The sequence below is a fragment of the Pseudophryne corroboree genome, chromosome 5 (genome assembly GCF_028390025.1).
Source record: "Pseudophryne corroboree isolate aPseCor3 chromosome 5, aPseCor3.hap2, whole genome shotgun sequence".
Classification (NCBI taxonomy): domain Eukaryota; kingdom Metazoa; phylum Chordata; class Amphibia; order Anura; family Myobatrachidae; genus Pseudophryne; species Pseudophryne corroboree.
Window position 1 is genome coordinate 534,158,164 of NC_086448.1, and position 27,292 is coordinate 534,185,455.

At 42.0% G+C, this 27,292-nt stretch overlaps 1 protein-coding gene across 9 annotated transcripts in view; it reads left to right on the forward strand.

Annotated features, from left to right (window-relative positions):
* The window catches only part of HIVEP1 (HIVEP zinc finger 1), a 578,844-nt gene extending 551,814 nt beyond the window's left edge, over positions 1-27,030 (forward strand). For all 9 annotated transcript variants that reach the window (XM_063923170.1, XM_063923175.1, XM_063923174.1 and 6 more), the window contains 2 exons: positions 19,166-19,644; positions 25,292-27,030. In XM_063923170.1, the coding sequence (XP_063779240.1) occupies positions 19,166-19,644; positions 25,292-26,425 (1,613 nt within the window). In that variant the 3' untranslated portion in view covers positions 26,426-27,030. The remainder of the gene's footprint in view (positions 1-19,165; positions 19,645-25,291) is intronic.
* The last annotated feature ends 262 nt before the right edge of the window (positions 27,031-27,292 follow it).

The following is a 27,292-nucleotide window of genomic DNA, read 5'->3' on the forward strand; positions in this document are numbered from 1 at the left end:
CTTTGACCTGTAGCCCCTCCCCCAGCCCCAGGGAGCCATTTAGAGTAAATGTTCCCGCCCTGGAGCTGCATCTCTCTCTCTCCCTCACTCAGCGTTTGGGCGCCATTAGGTCAAGCTGAGCTAATCCTGGGACTGTTTGGGCAAATCCTCTGTAAAGCCACCTGCATGTCAGCGCTGTGCATTTTGCAGGACACTTAAGTATTCTGCATGTCTGCTGACAGTGTTAGTTAAGAAATAGTGCATTTAGTCAGGGTTATTTAGTACAAGTACCCTGCGATATACGTCCAGTCTTTACTGTGCATTGTTATATGTATTGATTATATAGCTTTACTTAGTATTACTTTGTATTGCTAGTCCAGTGCAGTTTTATTGAATGTCATAATTTTTGCATTGTACATGTGACTCTGTGTGTGTGCATATAGCTGCTGCGTGACTTCCATATCGTGTATCTCACTCAGATTGCTATCCCTATATTCTGTGACCTGAGGGGGCTAAGTGCGTCAGGGTTATTGTTTAATATAGGTGTTTCACAGGATATACTTACTGTGTATTTTTTTCTGTGATCTTCAGTCACCATATAACTCTTGAATTCTCGGTTTGTGATTATACACTGCACAGGGGGTTCTTGTTAAGGTATTAGGCTGCTGATATTGTACTGGGTTGCCTGTGAATTGAGCTTTCAAACATGTCAGCTACAAGGGGCGACGGAGCTGGGGCTGATCCCACATTGCGTGGTGGTGACGCTGCAGATATATTAGAGGAAAACATAGCAGCAGAGGGTTCAGATTCTGAGGATTCCTTACCCCCCAGTGGAACTGTAGCAACGGGGGTTTATAACGACCCACCTTGGGCTACTCTCTCCACGTTATTAAATATGCTAGTGACTAGACTTGCGCCCCCTATGGGACCTCCTGTGCCGGTACAACCGCTTATGGTCCCTGCGGTTAATCCGCCTTGGGCAGATCAACTGTCCACACAGTTACAGCGATTGAACCACTCACTGACTAAACAGTCGTCTAACCCTCGCCCGCCTAAGACCAAGGGGTCCTCTAAGCGGGCTATTACTTCCTCACAATCCACCCACGTTCCAGACACCTCTTCTGATGAAGAAGGCGTATATACTGATCCCACAGACTCTTATCCAGATAATTCTGATGGGGAATCTGTTTCTCAGGTGGATGTTTCCGACTTAATGGAGGCTATCAGGCTAATTCTTCAAATTACTGATGACCCAGAGCCTGATGCTTCCTCCAAGAAACCGGACAGATTTAAACGTCAGAAGGTTATTAAACAAGTTTTACTTCATTCTGACCATTTATTTGAAATACGTCAGGAATCCCGGGAAAATCCAGGAAAGAAATTCACACCTCACAAGAAGATGCTGACTCTCTATCCCCTCGCTGTGGAGCTAAGTAAAAATTGGGAAACACCCCCGCCAGTGGATTCGCAAGTGGCGCGGCTGGTGGTGTCCTCAGCTCTGCCTGTAACTACCGTCACTTCCCTGAAAGAACCGACGGATAAGCGTGTGGAGGGTTGTTTAATAGTGATTTACACCCTAGCAGGTGCTGTGCATCGGCTCACTATTGCAGCAACATGGGCTGCAGAGGCTATTGAAGCGTGGGCTCAGGAGGTGGAAGCAGAGCTGCCATCCAACTTTTCTGATAATGCTAGACAATGTCTCTCGTGTATTGTCACAGCATCTCATTACATTAAGGAAGCGGCCTCTGATGCCGGTATTCTGGTGGCCAAGGCCTCTACTACGTCCATTTTGGCTCGCCGGATTCTCTGGTTACGGTCCTGGTCTGTGGATCTGTACTCTAAGAAAACCTGGAGGTGCTCCCTTTTAAGGGAGACATTCTTTTTGGAGAGTACCTCAACAAGATATTGGCCGACTTAGTTTCTGCTAAAACAGTGTGTCTACCTAGTACTGCTCCTTCGGTACCGAAGGCTAAGAGTACTGCCTTTTGCTCCTTTTATCCTTCAGGTAAAGCAAAAGGTCAGGCGTACCCGAAACAGTCTCGCACTTCCAAAACCGCTAAGCCCAAACAGGCCTGGGCTGCCCGTCAGCCTGCTTCCAAAACGGACAAGCCTGCTGCATGATGGGTCGGGCCTCCCTCTGGGGGATCCCAGGGTGGGGGGCCAACTTCTAGGGTTTACCCAGGAATGGTTTAAGACCACTTCCGATGCCTGGGTACAGGAAGTCGTCACTCGAGGTTACGCCGTATCCTTCAAGAATCGTCCCCCTCATAGATTTTGCCTGACAGACGTCCCTTTGGATCAGGTGAAGGCAAAAACTCTTCATTCAGTGGTACAGTCCCTCCTGGACACAGGAGTGGTAGTACAGATGCCTCTGGCTCAGAGAGGCAAGGGGTACTATTCACCGCTATTCCTAGTCCCGAAACCGAATGAGTCTTCTCGGCCCATTCTCAACCTCAAGTCCTTGAACAAATTTGTGAGAGTCTCCATGTTTCGTATGGAAACCCTTCGCTCTATTGTTCTGGCTTTGGAACCAGGGGATTATATGGTCTTCCTGGACAAACAGGATGCTTACCTGCTTATTCCTTTTGCAATGTTGCATCAACAGTATCTGAGGTTTGCTGTTGGCAACCTCCATTACCAATTTCGGGGCATTACCTTTTGGCTTGACCACGGCCCCGCGAGTCTTCACCAAGGTCATGGGGGTAATGACGGCTGTACTCCGCTGTCAAGGGGTCAGGATCCTCCCGTATCTGGACGACTTGTTGATCCTGGCGATTTCCCCAGAAATTCTCCTACGCCATCTGGATCTGACGCTCCAGTTTCTGCAAGCCCACGGGTGGCTCATCAACTGGAAGAAATCTTCCTTGGTCCCCGCGCAGAGCATGATACACCTGGAGGCGTTGTTAGACACTCACAACCAGCGGTTGTTCTTGTCTAAGGAGAAGGTCCTGAAACTTCAGGACAGGATTCGATGCTTCCTATCTCGTCTGCAAGTGTTGATACATTCGGCGATGCAAGTGCTAGGTCTCATGGTGTCGGCTTTCGACATGGTGGGGTACGCTCAATTCCATTCCCGCCCTCTACAGAAATTGATTCTTGCCAAGTGGGACGGCCTGCCTCACCGGATCGGGTCTCACATGATCTCCTTGTCTCCGGAGGTCCGTCTGTCACTGAGCTGGTGGCTTCAGGACCAACGATTGAGCAGGGGTTGTCCCTTCTGGATCTCCAACTGGGTCCTTCTGACAACGGATGCAAGTCTGAGTGGTTGGGGCGCGGTGTTGGAGCAACACTCCCCTCAGGGTCGGTGGACGAAGGAGGAGTCTCTCCTCCCGATAAACATTCTGGAACTGCGGGCAGTGTTCAATGCTCTGAACTTGGCCCAGCATTTAATACAGAACAGACCTGTTCAAGTACAGTCGGACAACGCCACCACGGTGGCGTACATAAATCATCAAGGTGGCACTCGAAGCCGCATGGCAGTGAGGGAAGTATCCAGAATTCTTCAGTGGGCAGAACGCCATCTGACAGCCATATCAGCAGTGTTCATCCCGGGAGTCCTAAACTGATAAGCGGATTTCCTCAGTCGTCAGTACGTACACACCGGAGAGTGGAGCCTCCATCCAGAAGTATTTCAACTCCTAGTGGACAAGTGGGGCCTCCCAGATGTGGACCTGATGGCGTCTCAACACAATCACAAGGTTCCGGTCTTCGGAGCAAGGACAAGGGATCCTCAAGCAGCGTTCGTGGACGCTCCTGGCAATTCCATGGAACTTTGGGCTGCCGTACGTGTTCCCTCCGGTGTCGCTCCTGCCCAGAGTAATAAGGAAGTTCAAACAAGAAGGGGGAATCCTACTTCTGATCGCTCCAGCGTGGTCCAGACGGCATTGGTTCTCAGACCTCCAGGGTCTCTCGTTGGAGCGTCCTCTTCTGCTTCCACAATGACCAGACCTCCTCGTTCAGGGCCCTTGTGTTTACTAGGATTTGGCCCGTCTGGCTTTGACGGCGTGGCTCTTGAAGCTTCCGTACTAAGGGCCAAGGGTTTTTCTGAGGCGGTCATTCAGACTATGTTGAAGGCCCGTAAGCCGACTTCTGCTCTGATTTACCATAGGGTCTGGAATTCTCTTTGCTTGGTGCGCATCTAATAATCATGACGTTTACAAGTTTAGTACGGCCAAACTTTTGGCCTTTCTGCAACAGGGCCTGGACTTAGGCCTTCGTGTGGCCTCCATCAAGGTTCATATTTCTGCCTTGTCGGTTTGGTTTCAGAGAAAAATTGCCACTCTGCCTGACGTTCATACGTTCATACGTTCATTTAGGGTGTGTTACGGATTCAACCTCCTTCCGCCTGTGGCTCCTTGGGATTTGTCAGTGGTTCTGGAGGATTTACAAAAGTCTCCGTTTGAGCCTCTTGAATCTGCAGACCTTAAGTGGCTTTCTCTTAAGGTATTGTTTCTGCTGGCTGTTGCCTCTGCTAGACGGGTGTCAGATCTGGGTGCCTTGTCTTGTAGTTCCCCCTATCTGATTTTTCACTGTGACCAGGCGGTTCTTAGAACACGTCCCGGGTATCTACCTAAGGTGGTGTCTTCTTTCCACCTTAATCAGTAGATTGTGGTTCCGGCCTTTGTCTCTTCTGAATTGTCTTCCAAAGAGCGTTCTTTGGATGTGGTATGGTCTCTCTGTATCTATGTGAGGAGGACAGCTCCTATCAGGAAGTCTGATTCTATTTGTACTGTTTGGTTTTTTCACAAATGTGGCTGGCCTGCTCACAAGCAGACCCTGGCCAAATGGATTAGAATGGTGATTGCACATGCTTATGTACAGGCTGGCCTTCCAGCTCTTGCTACCATCAAGGCCCATTCTACTCGGTCGGTTGGACATTCTTGGACGGCCCGCCGTGGTGCAACCCTTGAACAATTGTGCAAGGTGGCTACGTGGTCCTCAGTGAACACGTTCATAAGGTTCTATGCCTTTGATACATCCGCCTCCCAGGATGCTTCCTTTAGACGCCGGGTTCTTGTGCCCGCTACAGTGCGTCCCCTCCCATGATGAACTGCTTTAGGACATCCCCGATGTTAATCCCTGTGGAGCCCAGTGTACCCCGCAGCAGAAAACGTGATTTATGGTAAGAACTTACCGTTGTTAAATCTCTTTCTGCGAGGTACACTGGGCTCCACAGGGCACCCACCCTGGGTTTGTATGGCATTAGCTGCTGACACCTTCTCCTGTCGTGAGAATGTGGTGTATGTGGTTACTAACGGTTGTCGTCTCTTTTTGCCTGCTACTGCATTGGGCTGGTTAACAAAACTGAGCTCCTGTGCACGGAGGCGGGGTTATAGAGGAGGCGGCGCTATGCATTCTGGGAACAGTCAAAGCTTTTAGCCTGTATGTGCCTCGGATCAAGATCCTACTCTATACCCCGATGTTATTCCCTGTTGAGCCCAGTGTACCATACGGAGTAATAAAGATCCGCGGGTTGGCCATCGCTGGTATAAAAGGTGCAGGTGCCGTACTCTAAATTCTAAACACTGCTAAGCAAAATCATTAAAAAAGTCTTTGATGTATTAGAGTAACTTTAAGGTGCTTAGCATCATTTTGGCCAAAAATATGGGCCTACCAACCACGACCAGGTGACCTCATCTGGTGGGTCCCTAACACTAAGGTTCAAGTCCAGGGCACGGGACCCCCACCCCCAAGCCAGCACAAGCCAACCACCCCAAGGCATCACACTAATGAGACGTTTAAGTATTAAAAAGTGTTACATTAGTAAGAAGCAGCTTTGTTTTGAAATTGTTATAAATGAGAGGTAATAATTAGAGTGATAAAAAGTGTTACATTAGTAAGAAGCAGCTTTGTTTTGAAATTGTTATAAATGAGAGGTAATAATTAGAGTGATAAAAAGTGTTGCATTAGTAAAAAAACAACAAAACAATTAGATGCTTAAAAGGTGCTAGATTAAGTGTTACTATATGATACCACAAAGCAGCCAGTCCACAGCGACCCAGGTGACCGCACGCCTCAAACTCATCCCTAAAACTGACCATTTGTATAAATGTATTCAGGCCTTACCATTCATGGTGCCTTTTCCATTATGCAGTCTGTAAATGCCAGAGATCCATGCTAATTAAAAACACTCTTGAGCAGGTTCGAGAGGTGCTAATCCAAGCTGAAGGAGTCTCCAACTTCAAGTGTACACATATACACAATATAGAATAATAGGAAGGGGGGGGGGGGGGGGGGTCTTGGACTGCACACCCTAATTCTAAACATTTTGACAGGTGCTACCATCCACAGACTTCAAGTTCCACACAGAAAAATATGAAGGTGCACACTTAGAATGATTATAATCATCTCTGTAGTGTAACATACAATAAATTTGAGGTGCTTTGCACAACCTTGACCAGGTGACCTCACCTGGTGGGTCACCAACACTACAGTTCAAGTCCAGGGCACCGGACATACTACCCCCCCCCCCGGCCCCAGGCCGACATAAACTAACCACCACAAGGCAACACATCTAGCACTTTTTCAGCATTTTACTAAGGCAACACTTTTTAGCTCTAATTATTACCTATATTACACTCTCAACTCATAGCTGCTGCTTGTTATTAATCACTTTTGTATGAATTTTTTTTTTTATATTTGTGCTTGCACAGGTTTTCCTGAGCAGCGTTGCATGTTGTTGGCTGCCATGGAAACCAAGCTCAGGGACAGGTCACATAGCCAGACCGACGTACAGACCCAGAGGATGTCCTTTCCGCTTTGTTGTTACCGCCGGAAGTGGGGAGTCGGACATTATGTAGATGGGCAGAATTGGGCACGTGGCAGGAAGGGGGGGGCGGGTGGTTGCCTGGTTACAATTGGGGTGTGTTATCCCCTAAGCATGCACCCAAGGTAGTAATTTTGTATGGCCTAGCAGCTAAAAAAGTACTGGATTATTTGCTGTGTGTATGTATGTATATATATTGTGACAAGGATCACACACATGGGGACTTAGATGAACACTTTCGGTGTTTATTTTGCACAGCAGTTCACCACATAGTAAGTTGATTCCATACAGTCGGTATTACAGGTAGTAGCATACAGGTACTCACAGCATAGCAGACTCTTGATAGGCTACAGTGGTCCCTAGTCTAACCAACACAACCCGGCCTATCACTCGGGTAGCTATTCCACCATTGAGAGCAAGGTGGCTCTGTCCTGGAAACCCTTATATGAGAAAGTCCCAGGTGCTGCTGATCACACACCTAGGAGTCTTCTACTGCTTCTAAAACCTGGTCTGGATCCTCCACATTACTATGCACATTTATTGGCAAGCTGCTCAATCAGATTGTGATGTCACTCAGGTGCTAAAAGGGAGGGGTAATTCTGTGTAAGAAAAAAATTTTTGTTATCCCTAATGTACACTGAGTGAAAAATAATGCTACACAATAATTAGATAATACAGAGATCTTAGTTGCGTATATCTGCAGATATAGGGTTAAGCCTTATCTGCCGATATACGCAACTAAGATCTCCGTATTATCTGATTATTATGTAGTATTATTTTTCACTCGATGTGCATTAGGGATAACAAAATGTTTAATCCTCCACATTACTTTCAGATGGAAAACTGCTGACTCTGCCACAATATATTATATATATATATATATATATATATATATATATATATATACAAATGCGGTTCAATCCGGCACTCAGTATATTATGGTCTCCTTATATGCTCGCTCTGGTGCCCTCCCTGGGTTAGCAACCCTATTATAGTAGGCAAGAAGGATGGGCGGCACTCTCCAGACTTTAAAGTTTCAAATAATGTCCTTTAATCCTACGTTTCGGGCTCGCGCCCGTCGTCAGGGACAATCATACACCAAGTAACATACATGAATACAAACATTTATACCCTATCTAACATGTACACAGATTGCATAAGTTACCTCACCTGTTCCACGCCGCTCGGTGCAGCCGGGTCCGTGCGCTCATGATTGACGTCACTGGTTCCCGACGTCACCAGGCGGCGCCGAGTCGCGGTCTCACATATTCTCAGTTGCCTAGCAACCTGACAACACAACAAAGTACGAACATTTAAAAAGCAATCCGCATGATAAAAACTGGAAATATTCATCACATATAGGATGTAGGGATGATTTATGATCTTTCTTTGATTAGTATTAGGTGCAATATTCTTTTTTCTACCGCGTAACATTACCAACATATAGGGAACTAGATCACTACGTTTGTCCCGTATAATAAGGCAGTCCATATGTTATGTATCCAAGTATTGTCTTATACCACTTTACTATATTATTGCACTGGTTATTATTTACCCCCCTACAAGTAGCACTGTAAGCCCAAATTTTCGTTTAACCCCTTAGGTGCCAGCGTATTCAGCATGAAGATCCACCTACATTCCCTTCTAAGTAAGATTTTAGCACGGTTACCACCCCTGGGTAGTGCTGGTATGTGGTCAATGATGATGCTCCTCAGTGTTGCCATGCTATGTTTCGCTAAGGCAAAGTGCCTGGCCACAGGCTGATCGCTATTACCTGATTCTATTGCCTGTCTTATTGCCATACGGTGCATCGCCATGCGCTCCCGAAATTGGCGCTGTGTTTTGCCCACATATGATAGCCCACAAGGGCACGTTAGAAGGTAAATTACATATGTGGTCGTACACGTGACCGCATGCCTTATCTGGAATTTCTTTCCAGTGTGTGGATGAGGGAATGTGGGGCTAGCTACCATGGATCTGCATGTTGTACAACCGAGGCATCTAAAACACCCCGGTTTCCTGGTCAAGAAGTGTGTTGGCTTTTTCTTGTCCATGCCCGTTATGTCTAACTTGACAACCTTGTCTTTTAGATTACGGTTCCTCATATAACTGGGCATGAGTTTTGAACCCTGAAGTGTTGGCAGGTCTTTATCAGAATTAATAATGGGCCACCAATTCTTGGCCCTTTTTGTGAGATTCTCACTATGTATATTATACCGATTGGGCCATGGTATGCTTGTCCCACTTTGTATTTGTTTGGGCTTAGGTTGTAATAGTGTGGATCTGGGGATGTCCATCACTCTATTTTTAATTTGTGTTAGTTGATCTTTATTATATCCCCTCTGTCTGAACCTCTCAACCATTGTGTTGAGTGCTGGTTCCACATGCTCGGGTTTAGATGTTATTCTTTTTGCTCTCAGTAGCTGCGAATAGGGCAGGCTTTTTCTTAAAGGCAAAGGGTGAAAACTCTCATATTGCAGGAGAGTATTTCTATCAGTGCTTTTTCTATAAAGGGACGTGGTGAGTTCTTTCCCCACAATGTGTATATCCACATCTAAATATTGAATTTCAGTGGTGCTTGTTTTATACGTGAATTTAACATTACTTGGAGAGTTGTTATGTAAATCTAACAACTCCTTTAAGTTCTCCTCAGAACCTATCCAGAAGATTATTAAATCATCTATGAATCTACGATACATTAGTATCTGAGGATTTAACTCATTCCCAACATTAAACAATAATTTCTCCACTGCGTACATATACGCATTGGCGTACGATGGGGCCACTGAGGACCCCATCGCACAGCCAGTGCGTTGTAAGAAGAATTGACCATTATAATAAAAATAGTTTTTTGTCAGTACCAATTTTAGGAGTTGCAGCACAAATTGAACAGACGGTCCTTTGTATAAAGGGTTATCAGATATAAGATCCCTGACCGCCTGCACACCTGCATCATGGGGGATGCAGGTGTAGAGGCTTGTCACATCTGCACTACACATGATAATTTCTTCAGTTGGCAATGCTAAAGAATTCAAGGTAAGCAACAACATATTAGTGTCCTTCAAGTAGGACGGTATGCCCTGTATGCATGGGTTAATCAGTGAGTCCAGATAAATAGATATCGGTTCAAAGAGGGATCCACATGCCGATATTATCGGCCTCCCTGGGGGGGTTTTAAGGCTCTTGTGGATCTTTGGGACCACATAATAGAGGGGGGCAATGGGTAATTCCACCATTAATGCTCTTTGTAATTCTGTGGAGATAATGTCCTGCTGTTGAGCATCTGTTAACACCTCATCCACTTCCCGCTTGTATATTTCTGTTGGGTCTCGGGGTAGTGGTTCATATGTTACGTTATCCCTCAGTTGGCGTTCACATTCGGTTTTATAGTCCGCCAGGTCCTGTAACACCACCGCTCCCCCCTTATCCGCTGGGCGAATTATGATGTCCGAGCGTTGCGACAGGGATTTGAGTGCCTGTCTTTCTTCGTAAGAAAGGTTATTATGTGTGGTTTTTACATTTGCCACTCGTGCACCTTCATTCTCCAATAATCTGGTGAATGTCTTTATTGATGGATTTTGTGTAATAGGGTCAAACTTTGACCTAGGTAAAATTCTTTTAAGCTGTTCCGGTATATCTTCACCCCTTGTTCCAGGGACATGCGGGGTTCTAGAGAAATGATCTTTTAATCTCAATGTCCTGTTTAATTTATAGACATCCAGCTTCCATTGGAAGGCATCCATTTTAGCTGTAGGTACAAAAGTCAGACCTCTTGATAGTACTTTATTTTCAATCTCTGTCAATGGAGTTGTGGATAGGTTGAAAACCAGATTCTCTACCGGCGTGGCGGTCGCCTGCTTGTGGCCCCTCTCGTTCTGCCTCGCCCTCCTTGTCGGCCTCTTCCTTTTGTCGGTGGGGCATATAGAGTGGTTCGGGTCTGTAGCCCTAAAGGGCGGCCCTCCTCATTAGTTGGTTGTTGCTCATTCTCATTCTGTGAGGCACTAGAGTCCTCTGACTCTCCTTGTCTGAACGGTTGTCCTCGCTTCCTGAAGTATTTAATTCTTTCCCTGTAGGGTTTGTTATTACTTGCCCACGGGTATACACGTCTGAGCTCATAGTCCTGCTGGACTTTGTAAAGCTTCTCCTTTTTAAATGCTATAAGGTCTTTCCTATATTTTTCCATTTGTGCCGTCATCTTGGTGCGCCATGTATTATCCGATTCTGCCAATAATGTGGTCTTGTGGGTCTCCTCAAATGCGGCGATCTTTTGCTTAGTTGATGCCAGCTCCTTAGTGGATTCTTCTATTACCAATAGAAGTAAGTCCAACGAGCATTTATTTAATATAGATACCCATTTCCGGCAGAAGGCTATGTCGTGTCTCCCTATAGTGGGGGTGTTATGGATGCGAAATCCCCTAGGTATCCATTTATTCTTATAATAGTCTGACAGACTGATGCCGTGGTATAGGAAATCGCATTCCTTTTGTTTAAGTTTCAACCAATGGCGGTATAGCGTGTCAGGGTCCGTTGCTAGAGGGTCATCGTCCAAGCCCTCCTTATATAGGATAGATTCTGCCTCAGCATCTGAATAGCTGAATGTTTCTTTCGCATCCAAGTAAGTTAAATCCACCACTTGTTCTATTTCACTGCTAGAGGCTGCCATGTCTGTGTTGGAGTGTTAATGCAGCAACACCAAAAGGAGGTGTATCCAAACAGTCCACACACGTGATGATATATTCCAGTATCTTTAAAATAGAAGCTGTGACATGTCCCAAATAAGGTAATATTTACCACCGGTGCCTTGATTCAGCTTTGTGTCCACCGATATCTATTTATCTGGACTCACTGATTAACCCATGCATACAGGGCATACCGTCCTACTTGAAGGACACTAATATGTTGTTGCTTACCTTGAATTCTTTAGCATTGCCAACTGAAGAAATTATCATGTGTAGTGCAGATGTGACAAGCCTCTACACCTGCATCCCCCATGATGCAGGTGTGCAGGCGGTCAGGGATCTTATATCTGATAACCCTTTATACAAAGGACCGTCTGTTCAATTTGTGCTGCAACTCCTAAAATTGGTACTGACAAAAAACTATTTTTATTATAATGGTCAATTCTTCTTACAACGCACTGGCTGTGCGATGGGGTCCTCAGTGGCCCCATCGTACGCCAATGCGTATATGTACGCAGTGGAGAAATTATTGTTTAATGTTGGGAATGAGTTAAATCCTCAGATACTAATGTATCGTAGATTCATAGATGATTTAATAATCTTCTGGATAGGTTCTGAGGAGAACTTAAAGGAGTTGTTAGATTTACATAACAACTCTCCAAGTAATGTTAAATTCACGTATAAAACAAGCACCACTGAAATTCAATATTTAGATGTGGATATACACATTGTGGGGAAAGAACTCACCACGTCCCTTTATAGAAAAAGCACTGATAGAAATACTCTCCTGCAATATGAGAGTTTTCACCCTTTGCCTTTAAGAAAAAGCCTGCCCTATTCGCAGCTACTGAGAGCAAAAAGAATAACATCTAAACCCGAGCATGTGGAACCAGCACTCAACACAATGGTTGAGAGGTTCAGACAGAGGGGATATAATAAAGATCAACTAACACAAATTAAAAATAGAGTGATGGACATCCCCAGATCCACACTATTACAACCTAAGCCCAAACAAATACAAAGTGGGACAAGCATACCATGGCCCAATCGGTATAATATACATAGTGAGAATCTCACAAAAAGGGCCAAGAATTGGTGGCCCATTATTAATTCTGATAAAGACCTGCCAACACTTCAGGGTTCAAAACTCATGCCCAGTTATATGAGGAACCGTAATCTAAAAGACAAGGTTGTCAAGTTAGACATAACGGGCATGGACAAGAAAAAGCCAACACACTTCTTGACCAGGAAACCGGGGTGTTTTAGATGCCTCGGTTGTACAACATGCAGATCCATGGTAGCTAGCCCCACATTCCCTCATCCACACACTGGAAAGAAATTCCAGATAAGGCATGCGGTCACGTGTACGACCACATATGTAATTTACCTTCTAACGTGCCCTTGTGGGCTATCATATGTGGGCAAAACACAGCGCCAATTTCGGGAGCGCATGGCGATGCACCGTATGGCAATAAGACAGGCAATAGAATCAGGTAATAGCGATCAGCCTGTGGCCAGGCACTTTGCCTTAGCGAAACATAGCATGGCAACACTGAGGAGCATCATCATTGACCACATACCAGCACTACCCAGGGGTGGTAACCGTGCTAAAATCTTACTTAGAAGGGAATGTAGGTGGATCTTCATGCTGAATACGCTGGCACCTAAGGGGTTAAACGAAAATTTGGGCTTACAGTGCTACTTGTAGGGGGGTAAATAATAACCAGTGCAATAATATAGTAAAGTGGTATAAGACAATACTTGGATACATAACATATGGACTGCCTTATTATACGGGACAAACGTAGTGATCTAGTTCCCTATATGTTGGTAATGTTACGCGGTAGAAAAAAGAATATTGCACCTAATACTAATCAAAGAAAGATCATAAATCATCCCTACATCCTATATGTGATGAATATTTCCAGTTTTTATCATGCGGATTGCTTTTTAAATGTTCGTACTTTGTTGTGTTGTCAGGTTGCTAGGCAACTGAGAATATGTGAGACCGCGACTCGGCGCCGCCTGGTGACGTCGGGAACCAGTGACGTCAATCATGAGCGCACGGACTCGGCTGCACCGAGCGGCGTGGAACAGGTGAGGTAACTTATGCAATCTGTGTACATGTTAGATAGGGTATAAATGTTTGTATTCATGTATGTTACTTGGTGTATGATTGTCCCTGACGACGGGCGCGAGCCCGAAACGTAGGATTAAAGGACATTATTTGAAACTTTAAAGTCTGGAGAGTGCCGCCCATCCTTCTTGCCTACTATATATATATATATATATATATATATACACACACACACACACACACACGAGAATTCCACGTGGTGGAGGGTGCACTCTCACTAAATATAAACAGTCCAAACACTTCTACACGACAAAGTTTTATTGTAGCCTCATAGGTTTCGACGTTTCGATCCAAGACCAGGATCTTTTTCAAGAAAGGCCATACAAAATCATCAAATCCAATCTTAGTTTAGTGTTTGATAATAGTTAAAAATATATCTCTATCAGCACATTCCAATGGTGCTGTGTGCCTAAACGACTGAGCATCGTGTGCAGGAAAATGTCTGCATAGTCTCAATAATCAAATCGGACAGCTGCTATAGGTCCGAAAAGGTGCACATGGGGCAGCACCTGGACTAAGTATTCTCCCACACAAGATCCATAGCTGCAGGGTCTCAATTATAAAGGCATACAGATGCTATAGGTCCGAAAGGATACACATAGGGTGGCACCTGGGTTAAGCGTTCTCCCACACAAAATCCATAGACATTCAAATGGAACACCGCACATGCCAGGGCTGCATACTTGCATATATAAGCATGCAGCCCTGGCATGTGCGGTGTTCCATTTGAATCTCTATGGATTTTGTGTGGGAGAACGCTTAACCCAGGTGCCGCCCTATGTGTATCCTTTTGGACCTATAGCATCTGTATGCCTTTATAATTGAGACCCTGCAGCTATGGATCTTGTGTGGGAGAATACTTAGTCCAGGTGCTGCCCCATGTGCACCTTTTCGGACCTATAGCAGCTATCTGGTTTGATTATTGAGACTATGCAGACATTTTCCTGCACACGGTGCTCAGTCGTTTAGGCACACAGCACCATTGGAATGTGCTGATAGAGATTTATTTTTAACTATTATCAAACGCTACACGTACTAAGATTGGATTTGATGATTTTGTATGGCTTTCTTGAAAAAGATCCTGGTCTTGGATCGAAACGTCGAAACCTATGAGGCTACAATAAAACTTTGTCGTGAAGAAGTGTTTGGACTGTTTATATTTAGTGAGAGTGCACCCTCCACCACGTGGAATTCTCGTCTACATTCGCGGACATTTCGTCTGTTGGGAGCACCCACCATGGGGAACTTTGATGAGAGTGCAGAACTGTCTTGTTTATATATATATATATATATATATATATATATGTTATATATGTGTGTGTCTAGCATGTGTGTGTTCATGATAAGGTTACATGTGGTATTAACAAAAGAAAGATTCAAGAATTATTTTAATTCTGTGTAAGGCTTGAAATGGAACAAAAACAGTTTTCCCTAGACTTTCCTCTTCGATTAGCTTTTACTTGACAATTTATTAAATTATTTGTCTGAATCATGACATTCCAGGTTTTTAACAATTTGTCATTAGTTTACCTAGTTAAAATTGTCCCTTTAAGGTTTGTGCAACATGAGGAATCAGTTTGCTAGCAGCAAGGTGATAGGTGATATTAAGGGGTATAGCTACTCTTATGTTTAACTTTTCATGCTTGATTCGCTGAAGGAAGCAAGTCCTTTCCCTGTGAGATTGAAGCCTTGGGATGACAAGGAGTATGTACAACCTGAAAGCTGACTTGAAAGGGATGTGCAGTGAACAACTGTCTGCTGCCAGTCACCCAGAACCAAAGGCCTATTTAGTTTTACTCAGTGCCATGGATCAAAGGGGAAATTATTTTTAAGATTAGTTTTGTCCACAAACATAGGCAGCTGTGCTGCTTCAGGGGAGCAGGAGCAATTGATAAGGCAGAATTTGTCACAGGCTCAGTGCTATTCCATAGACATAACTTGTGCAAGTTGCCCATTAAAAAAAATAAAAACCCACGAATCACAAACATACTGTTTTAGTCTACATTTAAAACCGATGTAATTATTTTGTAGAGTAATTTTGTATAACGCATTCAATGTAATTACTATATACTATAATCTAATATTAGGTGTTCCAGCAAGAGAGAAAATATGACTAAATCTGGTTCATTTGGAACATGATATATTAGAAATGTATTCTGAAAAAGTAAAACCCTATGATCTGCTAATATATTATTGTATAATGCACTTCGTACAGTAAATACTAGATTATAGTGGATATTACAAACTAGTATTTTACCTCAGTCTCCACTATTGTGCCCCCTCCTGCCACCCCTCCACCTTTCTGATCCTTTAATATCGCAGCCAGTCCTCCTCTTCCAAGTCTGCCCCATCTCCTCACTCCCGGTGGGAGCTATGGGGGCACGTGCCCAGGCTTCCACTGTGCATGCATTGTGGAGATGGGGTAGCCTTACACAATTATTATATAGATCATTCAGCGCTGTGACATTCTAAACATATGAGGTCACAGAAATGCAAGGCATTGGCTTCTAATATTTATTACAATTTACAGATGCGTCTACATTTTCAGTGTGCATTTTTTAGGGAAATTTTGTGGTTATTATTTTAGAATTTTTTTGCAGCATTATGGAAGCATCTTCAACACCTCTTGTCCCAACAGCAGAGCACAGTAGTGTAGAAAACTTCCTCGCCAGAACTACTGTAGCTCTGGGAGTGGGTACTAGAAGATGTCATGGGGTGCACATAACTCGTGATTGGCTGATGGAGGCAGTGAAGACTTTTGGTATTAACAAAAATACTAGAAAAGCCCTAAGTGGTAAATTTTAGGCTTTTTCATTGAAAAAAATCCCAATTTATACAGTATTTCACACCGATTGTTAATGAACACAAAAGTCCAGAACTCAAGCTTAGAGTATTTCATGTTCTTTTTTTTTTCCAGTCGTATGACTAAACCTCAGTCTTGTGTCTTTTACATAAAAGTACAGTATATTTTTTAGTTATTTTTATACATACTGTGTGTATATACACACACTCGCAGATATGTTATATTGGATGATTTTTCTCAATAAAAAAATGAGCACGTCTAATTTTTTTTGTCTTGTTTGATTTGGCCCACTTTATCTAGTTTTAGGACTTGTGTGAAGATCAGAGGTAGTTTTAGGCCAAATTACAGAAGAAATATAGGACATTCTGAAGAGTTCACAAACTTTCAAGCACCACTGTACATTTTTGTTAGAATTATTATATTTATTTATTTAAGGTATATGACACCCTTTGTATGTCTGGAACAGGTGGTTCCTCAGATCCTAAAATGAGTATGTTTTAAGATGCTGGTGAAAATCAAACACATGCATATATGTTTTAGCACATTGACAATATGGGTGAAGAATGATGAATTGCCGATGATCTATTAATCTTCATCAAGTTTGATGGCCTTTGGTGGACATACAATGAGCCATTTTGTCTTTGGAACATTATTTAGCTTACGGCAAAATGCAGTGAAATATGCCATTGCTTCCGTTACTATGCAATAGATCTTCACACATTCACTGGTAATCTAATTGCAATGTGGGTGCTCTTATGTTTGTTAGTCTAGGTTGGGAAGTATCAATTTACCTAACAGAGGAGCCATACAATGCAGAAATAGTAGTAGTGAAGTAGAGTAGGTTGTATAGGAAAATATTTAGCTTCATAAAAGGAATATTTTTATAGTTCTTTCTGTGAAGAACGGCAAACACACTTCTAGTATTTGTGATCTATTTATAAATAATAATGTAATACATTCTTCACTGACATTAGTGGTTTTGTGTGAAAATGTTCCTATGTACTGTACCCAGAACTCTCTTTAGATAGCTGTAATTTATATCAAGATACATAAAAAGTAGTAAGGAAGCAAACCTATGCTGGAAAAGCTGCAGCACTAATACACGGAGTAACTTCCAGTCTGGCAAACCATGTCTCCCATTCGCTAAATCAGGCCACACTTTGATCATTTTAAACTAAACTGAGGGTCACACTTTACAGCACAGTCTATTTAAATCTGATTGTACTGTAAATTAAAAAAAGTTTTACTTTATATAGATTACACATACAATATCATATCAAAATTGTAATCTACAGTAGTTGTAAAATTGTTAAAAAAATAAATTGCACTTAATCTGATAAGATTAGCAATACATGTAGTACTTTTATATTTAATGTTGTACACCCCTTTTTCACCAACTACACAAGCCATAAAATATTCCTGACACTTTGTCTGCCACATCATTTACACCTCTATATAAACATTCAAGACCAGTCTTCAGAGCCAAACCATTATGCCATGAACGGAATCCGGTCAGGATCACAGCAGTCGATATACTCCCGACACTACTCAGAATTCCAACACTAGGGAGGGGGGGTTAGGGTTAGGCTACGGGGAAGGAGTTAGGTTTAGGCTGTGGTGGGGTAGGTTTAGGCACCCCCGGGGAGGGTTACGGTTAGGCCGTGGAGGAGGGAGGGTTAGGGGGCCATTGGGGGAATGTAAGTATACTTACCTTTCCCCTCTCGGGATTCTCAACATCGTGATGCCTCGTCGGTATTCTGACCACCGGATTCCCGACTGCTGGCATATCATTCCCAACCCCCATGGACATATAGGTGTATATTTATGTGCAGATTTAGAGAAATGGAAAATTTGCCCGTATCAACAAATCGGATTCCAACTACTATCTTCTAGAAGGTGCTAGATAAATAAGCAGAATCAGATTAGTTGCTATGGGCAATATCTCCACTTCTGTAAACCCACACTTTAATAAATATACCCCATAGTGTATTACATAAGAAGGTAAATTCCATTTAATAAAATTAAGTCCATAATCATTCATGAATGGTTGTTCTTTCATGCTTGCTTAAAAAGCCTTGTTACGGTATTCATCATACATTTGAATTGTCTTTAATGATAATGCTCATAATTTCATATTTGTTTTATGTCATAATAATTTTAATTGTAATATCAATTCAGAAAACAAACAAAGTAGTTGTCCATTTCAGACATCTTCTTCTCTTGCACCCTTATAGTAAATAATGAGGGTGTCCCTTCCTGGGGATTCCAAATGTTTCTTCAAAGTGGCAATAGGACTTATGAGAATGTAGCTGCTGCTTGTGGAACAGCTGGTGGCTTCCAAACATCAAGTCTGATTCAGTAGAGCAGAACACAAAGCTAAACTAGCTGCAGTACCATAAAATGTGCGTTCCAGCTTCAAACAATGCTGGCTATCAAACCATGTCACTTTGTTCTGCAGATATTGCAAATGAACAATCTGCATTACATCATATGCAAACAACTCACTGTGCAAATATGTGTTTGGCATCAGAATTTTCTGGGCTGAAGTTTGGCACGTGCACTATAAAAGAATGCCAACTGGGTAAAAGTTAATAGCTATAGCCATATCTGTGGTATTTACCAAATACAAAGCTTAATATGTGAGCTGTGTCTAGGCCTACACGTTGGTGGACTATTTCCTTAGAATACATTATACATATGTAAAATGGTACCTTTGAGTTACAAATAGCTGCTTGATGAAGAATATGTCCTCTGCTATATACCTGGAGACTTAGTTTTTAAAGTTTTGTTTTGTCTTGCAGGGGAAAGGCAAAGGTATACTGGTGAGCGGTCAGGATTTGATGGAGATGACTCAGATGGTGCAGAGGACGATGACAATGATAACGAGGATGAGGATGAAGACAGTCAAGCAGAGTCTGGTCTCTCGGCTACTCCATCTGTTACAGCTAGCCCCCAGCATTACCCTTTTCGAAACAGCCAGCAAGAAGCATCCAGCACTGATGAGGATGTTCGAATTCCACATTGTTTTGCCCAAGCTAACTCAATGGATATTCTTCCCAAAGCATTGATCACCAGAATGACAGCACTGACCACTTCAACTATTTGCAAACCAGATACTTACGATGAAAAAGGTGATGACGTTTTGATACAAAAGACCATACCTCCTCTAAGCAAACCAACATCTCCTAAATCCCCGTGTCATCAAATGTCTGTGGATTATCCAGATGGTGAAGACGGCCCGGATGTCTCAGTAGAAGCAAAAAGTTTGACTGTATCACATGTAAGTTACATAATCTGAAAATAATTAGCTAAAGAGTTCAATATATAATATGGCAAGGTTATGCAAATACCAAGATTTTGCAATCTAGATTGCCTTTTTTTAGGCCATTTGCCCCTCAGTTGTTTTGTTTGGACATGATTCTTCAAATATCAAAAATAAAGGGGCTTCTGCAGTGGCGCTATTATTAACAGTCTGTATCTCCGCTATGTACTAAGTGTAACTCCCAGGGACAGCTTTAGCAATAACCGGTGTTCCTGCAAGTTAGATCCTGGGCAGCAACAGAGGAGCCTTTTACAGTTGTGAAAGACTCCTCCGGGAGAATCTGACACTATGTGCATGTGCTCAGTGTCCGTTCCCGGAGCAACCCAAAAGCATAAAGCAGGATGGCGTAAACCAGTGTTAGTGCTGGGCTGTTTTAGCAGGGCGCCACTCCCTCCTCGATTTTTAAAGGGCAAAATGTGCGGTGCCCTGCTAAAACAGTGATGCCGGTGGGGCCACTCCCCCTTTTCAAGACCGCGTTTCCTGCTTGGCACCTGTGTGCCATGCCCCAATCATAGGTGAAACACTACAGTGGGGTGAAATTCCCAAAAGCTCCTACTTTAGGCTATTAGTACACATCATCAATTCTAATATATAGACATTCATTCTTTAAAAATAAAATTAGGCAGAAACTGCTGTTGATCCTTGATAAATAGGCCTTAAAGCTATAGTTTACTGCTAATTTTAAAATGAATATGTAGTGTTGTGAACAAATTCTGAACAGTTGTAAAAAAAATTTCCTTTCCTTTTAAGGTTGCAGATATTCCCTGCTTATAGTATTTGCTAGTGTTGCGTAGTTTTCACTGAAATGTTAATAAGCAAACCTTTTCAAGATTATTCTTATTTATTGTTAAGAAATTCTTTGCTTATTATTGAATGAATATTTGTGATATACTGTATTCTTGCTGAGAATGTTTACTGCCATTTCAGATCACTTGTTAAAGTATGAGATTAGCCATCCAAGTTACAAATTTGTATTTGTAATTAGAGTACATGCAGATATCATGCTGTCAACTCCCAGCATGCTTTCTCATTGCATTTGTATTTTAAACACTTGTGACATAAGTTTGAATTGTACTATACCAATAGCTAAGGAAAAATTGCTCCATGGAGAAGCCTACCTCCTGTAAATGGCATGTAAAAATGTTAAAGCAATATCAAGATATTCATGCAAACTGCATTTTGTAGGTTGTTTTTTTCCCTAAATGTCCACAAATTGCAACTTGTGGGATCAAAAAAATTGACATTCCCAATGAATGTGTAATTGGGATTCTCTAGAACAGTGGTTCTCAAACTTGGTCCTCAGGACCCCAAACAGTTCACGTTTTCTAGGTCACCCGGCAGGTACACAGGTGTACTCATTACTCACTGACACATTTTAAAAGATCCAGAGGTGGAGCTAACTATTTCACTTGGGATTCTGTGAGGAAACCTGGAAAACATGAACTGTGTGGGGTCCTGAGGATCGAGTTTGAGACCCTGTGGTCTAAAACAATGATTCCCACTCTTGGTCCTCAAGGCACAGTCCAGGTTCTAGTGATGTCCATGTTTAAACACGGGTAAATCACAATAACGGAAGTACAGTTTAAGTCACCTGTGTTCAAGTATGGCTGTCCTTAAAACCTGGACTGTTAGTGTGCCTTGAGGACTGTGGTTGGGAACTCCTGGACTAGAAGATGACAATGACAGCTGGTAAATGCAATTGGATGAGGACCACATTCTCTAACATCACTACATGTGAATTCTGTGACCAGATCTTACGTCCAAGTATCTAATGGTCTGATTCCTCATATAAGGCCAGCCATGTATTTTTACATATTGGCATACATATTGGCCAAATCTGACCGAAAATGGTGTTGGGCCAAGCAGCTGTATTATTCTGTCTGTAGGCAGCATTCGTCTCTATAGTCTAAAGATAGCACTCTCTTCTAATTAGCAAATTCAGCGACAGCGTCTATATTTGCACCACAACAGAACGTTTCTGCAGTAGCTGTTTATATATTTTGTAGGAACGGGGCATGACAAGTATTATGTATCACAGTTGGTTGTAAGTGGCAGTAAATAGTATTTCATCTTCTGTGATAAGGAATTGGAAAATTATGGCATTACAATTTCTCACTACTCCTTTCTCTACCAAGCCTAGGGGGCATATTCGTCTTCACTTAATTTCTACAAAAGTAGAAGAAAATTAAAATTTTCACCTACTTTTATAAAAATTACGTTTTGGGGCCATTCATCATGAATGTAACAATGCAGGAGATATCACAGATATCTCCTGCTTACCTTTCCCTCTCGAGCTGGGGATCTCATTCATCAAGCTCTGAAAATACAGCTCACTCCCGCTGCTTACCTATTGATAGCAGATCCCTCTTCCCCTGCCTGGCTTCTTCTGCCGGATGCCGGGGGCTTTGTGCACCTGCGTAAATCTTAGTTCACACAGGCACACTAGTGCTAGCCATGACAATTTAGTGAAAAAATTTGTGGAGGCGGCTGATGTTCGCATCAGCTGTCTCCGCGCCTGAGTAATGATGAACTGCTTTGGCTCTTGCTGCGAGTCAGTGTTAATTATCGAGGTTGCTTGGACTCTGATAATTAACATGATTAATTTGCTCCTAAAGGCCCATTCAGACTGGGCAATTTTGAGCTCAAAGTAGCTCACTTTTGGCATTTTGAGCTATTTTGAGCTCAAACTCGTCCTGTGTGTATGGGCTAGCGGTGAGCGCTGATGCGCACTCCTGCATCATCGCAAGCCGCCGCCATTCGTCGGGCTGTTTTGTACAGCCGAGTGAAGCACTTTCCACAGTCTCCTACTGTGGAAAGTGCTTCACCCCATACTCCCCCATCCCCCTTTGGACATGGCTGGCACAGGGAAAATTGCTCCGTGTGTATGCACTAAGCTATTTTCCTGCCATCGATGTCCACGATCATCACTGTGCATACATGCTGGATAGAAACACCCAGTGAGTATTGAAAAGTCTTGCAAGATTATTTTCTGGAAATGCAAGAAATCTACATTAAAAATGAATTACGTCCATGGAATTCAAGTGTTCTATGAACATCATGCTTGCTTTTGCAGCAAAGTACAAGTCAGGACCATAACTAGGGATGTGTGAGTGGTGCCATCGCGCAGGGCTCTGTGGGTGGCACCGGCATAGCCCCACTGTCCCTGCATTTGCCTAACAGGGTGCCTAGAATAGCAGCCTGCAGACAGGATCTATGCTCTAACGCCGGCCGGAGCATCTTTCAGGCACCCTGTAGTCTCTGTGTTCATCTCCCTTGCTGTGGATATTACCTTTGGCTTGCATGAACTATTGTATACAACCATTGCTACCGAATTAGTAGTTGCTGTGCTCTCCAAACAAACCTTCCTTGCTGTGAATATCTTCGGAGATTGCACTGTGTAGCTTATGCTATCACTTACGTTACCAGCATATATACTACCTGCAAATTACTCCCAGAAGTATTCTTATTACCATTTGTTTTTGGAAAATTCTGTTATTACTTGTTAAGTTTGTTAGTATTTTCTCTCTGCCATATTGGACTTATTCTGCATTACTTCTCCAGCTGTATCCTGCGACCTCCTGCCAGTTATATAAGCCTCTACTGCCTGGAGGTTTAAAACCTGGTGGCATCCTAAGTACCAGTGTGTGTGTGTGTGTGTGTGTGTGTGTGTGTGTGTGTGTGTGTGTATAACCACTAAGGGAATAAGGGGAGGGGGTTTATAGGCAGAATGACCTCTCCGTGTGGCTCTAGGGGTCTTATGTAATCATGCAGGAGTTTCATAACACCCTTTACATATAGTATCAGGGATCTCCCCAACACCTGTGTCCAGTGCATAGACGTATTGAATATACAGATAGTCAGAAATAAGCATTGTTTTATGTGGTAATTCTGGACCTAGAAAGCCCTTGCAACCAGCAACTTCTGGTACTGTACTTCTACAACTCAGTTTAAGCATATACATGACTGCTTCTAGAACTACAAGCATCAGCATGCCCTGGAATCCAGTTTGTAGCATGGTGCAGCTTTAATTATTTGTATAATTTCTGCACAGTTATTAATGCATTATAACAGCATTGCAATATTTTATTTGCAGTTTCAATGCATTATGCAAATTTTCTATTAAAAAATGAAATTAAGACACATTAACACTTTAAGCTTATTCAGGGGGCATTTTATTATATTAAAGACAGTTGCAGCATTGAAATCAATGAAGACTTGTTATGCACTTTTCGTGTGGTAGTATGTGCATGTATACCAGTGTTAACTTTGTTGGCGAAAATTTAAAGTAAAAGTATTTGTCCACTATAGTTTATTTCGGAACTAAAATTAGACTTAAATTAAAACTGAGATAAATTTTGAAATTTAAAACTGACAAAATTTTAACTAAAACAAAGCAAAAAAAGTGACTAAGACTAAAACTAAGTTTTAAATTCTTGTCAAAAGTAACACTGGAAGTAGGGTTTACAGTACATTTTTACAATTATATGTTCTAGATATTTGCAGAAAATAAATATGATCTGCTGTGAAGGAAATAGGATTGCGTATTGCACTTGTTTGTTCTAACAAACTTAAGGTGTTAATTTGTATTTGATATATGGGAGCACTACGGTAAGTCAGACTCATTATTATGTAACACATTCTCAGCTTGCTGAGCCGAAATCACTAAACACATGGTTTAAGGCATGCAAATTTCCCAAGGGAATTTTAGAGAAATGTTCTTCATCAAAATCCATTAAAGTATCTATAAACGGTTTGCAAAACTTAGGACCACAACATTGACTAAAATTAAACTAAAATGAAAACTGAGAACCACTGACTAAATCTTGACTAAAACGAAGCAAAAGAAAAAGACTAAAATGTAACTTTAACTACATTTTTAAGTAAGCGACTAAGACTAAATTGAAAATCCTTGTCAAAATTACACTGATCTATACAACTGTAGTGTGAACAATCTCGTAAAATCTGAAAGCTTTTATCTTAAGAATAGAAATGTCCTTCTAAGCCTGTTGACGCCAGACAGGTCACTAATAAATGACATCCTTCTGCAGAAAGTATACCTAAAATGTTTCAGAAGTCCACAGTCATTTGAGCCAAGTCATTTTTTAACTAATCAAACAAAGGTTTTGTCTTTGCCATGAAAACATTTGATTATAATGCAAATCATCTTGAGGCCATGTATGTTATTTTTATTGAAATAGGGTGTGTGTTGAAGTGACTACAGGTGTTTTAAAGATGTTCTAATTTAGTAGCTAACACGTATGATTTTTTAGATGCATTTCACTAGGGTGTGAGCACTTGTTAGTTTTGTTCTTATTGTTCATGTGTATTGTTTCATGTGAGCAGGGCTAAATGCAACCTGTAGTCAGTCAGAGCTTTAGAACCTATAGTTAAACATTCTACTATTAGATGCTTGGAAAAGAAAATGCAAAGTGTTCTACACTGTGTTTACTCAACTTATATTCCTATTACAAAAACAAGTCTGTATTGTGTGTGTGTATATATCATTTTTGTTCGATATTATAAGCATCATTGTAATATTGGTTATGTTTTTAATGTTTCTGCAAGTGCACTTTATGAACATTGTTTCTTCATTTGCTTGTTGCAGGACTCGTCATCTGTAAACACACCATCTTCCCCAGTAGACCGGAGCACACAGACAATGGAGTCATCTGTAACAGACTCTGACGTTCAACAACAAAAGTCCCCCAACTTTTCTTATCAGTTCAGTCAAATATCAACTGCTCCAACACATCTATTTAGCCATTTGCCTTTGCATTCACAGCATCCTGTTAGGTCACCCTACAGCATGATTCCAGTAGGAGGCATTCAGCTTGTCCCAGCTGGATTAACTGCATACTCCGCATTTGTTCCCTTCCCAGCTGGACAAGTACAACTCACCATACCAGCTGTGGGGGTGATTCATAGAGCTGCAAGTCTTCATGGTGATAAGCCAGCAGAAGTCCCTAGCAGCCAAAGGCAAATAGGAGTAACTGAAGTCAATGGTGTCGTACCATGTATTCCAATTGGTCAAGTTAACATGCCCAGTCTTAGTGCATCAAGCTTACAACCTATACAGCCACTCGGCATGGAAACTGTGAACATATTAGGTCTATCAAACACAAGCATTGCTTCACAAATTCATCCTTCAGGGCTTACTCTAAATGCCGTTGGTTTGCAAGTTTTAACAACAAGCACTGCTCCCCAAAGTAACCCAAGTCCACAAGCTCACATTCCAAGCCTCCAAATTCTAAATATAGCATTGCCTACATTAATCCCATCCATCAGTCCACTATCTGTTGATGGCCAAGGAGTTCCTGATAAATCTCCATCATGTAGCACAGCACCTGTCCAGAGTCCGGCCAACCTCGCAGGGGCAGATGCCAAAAATATGAAACCGTCAGAATCATTGCAAGCTTCTCCACGGATGCAGCAATCTCCCAAAGCATCATGTAATGCTGCGGGCATGGAAGAAAAAACAATAAACTGCAGTATGAATTCTGAAAGACAGAGTCGGTTAAAATCAAAGCCTAACATTGCTTCTAGTCAAATTAAAACATCCACCACACCAGATGTTTATTTAAAACTTCACTCTAAAACTTCAAACAGGTCTCCTGTAAGTCATACTCTTCCACCCATTCGACATCAGAAGAGAAGTGAGCTGATCTCAAGGCAGACCACAGTGAAGTTCAGTGATTCCAGTAGTAGTGATGACGAAGGCAGACTGGTTATAGCAACCTAGAGACTTGACATTTATAATCTTAGTTCCAGTATTTTTTTATTTTAAATTTTTTTGTTTACTTTTTTGCGGGTGGGGGATAGAAAGAGACTTCAAGGTTTATTTAAAACCTTACTTATCTTTAAAGCACATTTTTTCTTACACATTACACTTGTGCAATCATGAACTCTTGACCAATAATTGTTGTTTTATGTTTTGTCTGCTCCCGCCATTTTTGTACATGTTGTATAGACAATTGTGCCTTTTGGAATTTTATGTGTAGAAATATGTACATATCTGAATAAAATATAAATATCTATAAATATTATATATGTACATAACCAAGGTAGTTGCTTGTGTTTAGTACGTATGTTCCTATCTCATGTTGAGTAAAATAATTAAATTATAAAATTATATATGTATATGTTGCACTGTTAAATGTCATTTTTTTATGGACGTGGGGCAACTTTGTGTACAGATCTTGTATGTAAAACTCCATATTTATTGTGTCCATATTAGTCTTGGAAAATGGTTCTGTCCATCTTTGTGTGCAAGACGGTAGCTTTACACTTTAAAACAGAAATTCTGTGTTAACATATGTTCCAGTAAAATTTTTATTACTGACTTTACTTTTGGCTGTACTGTGTGTTGTATAATTCTTAGAAGCACTTTTAAAGTTTAAAGGAAAATGGTCACTAGTAGGCAATTTAAAAAACTGTGTGAAATGAGCAGTATTTTAATTTAATTTGCAAAGTTATATTGCTTCAAAAATAATGTGTTTTATTTTAGTGCTCTCCATTATTAGTATGTCCCCTTAAGTGACCTTCAAATGACTGACATAACATCATAAAAGGACAAAATGCATGTTGTTCAATTGTGTAACAAAAGGTG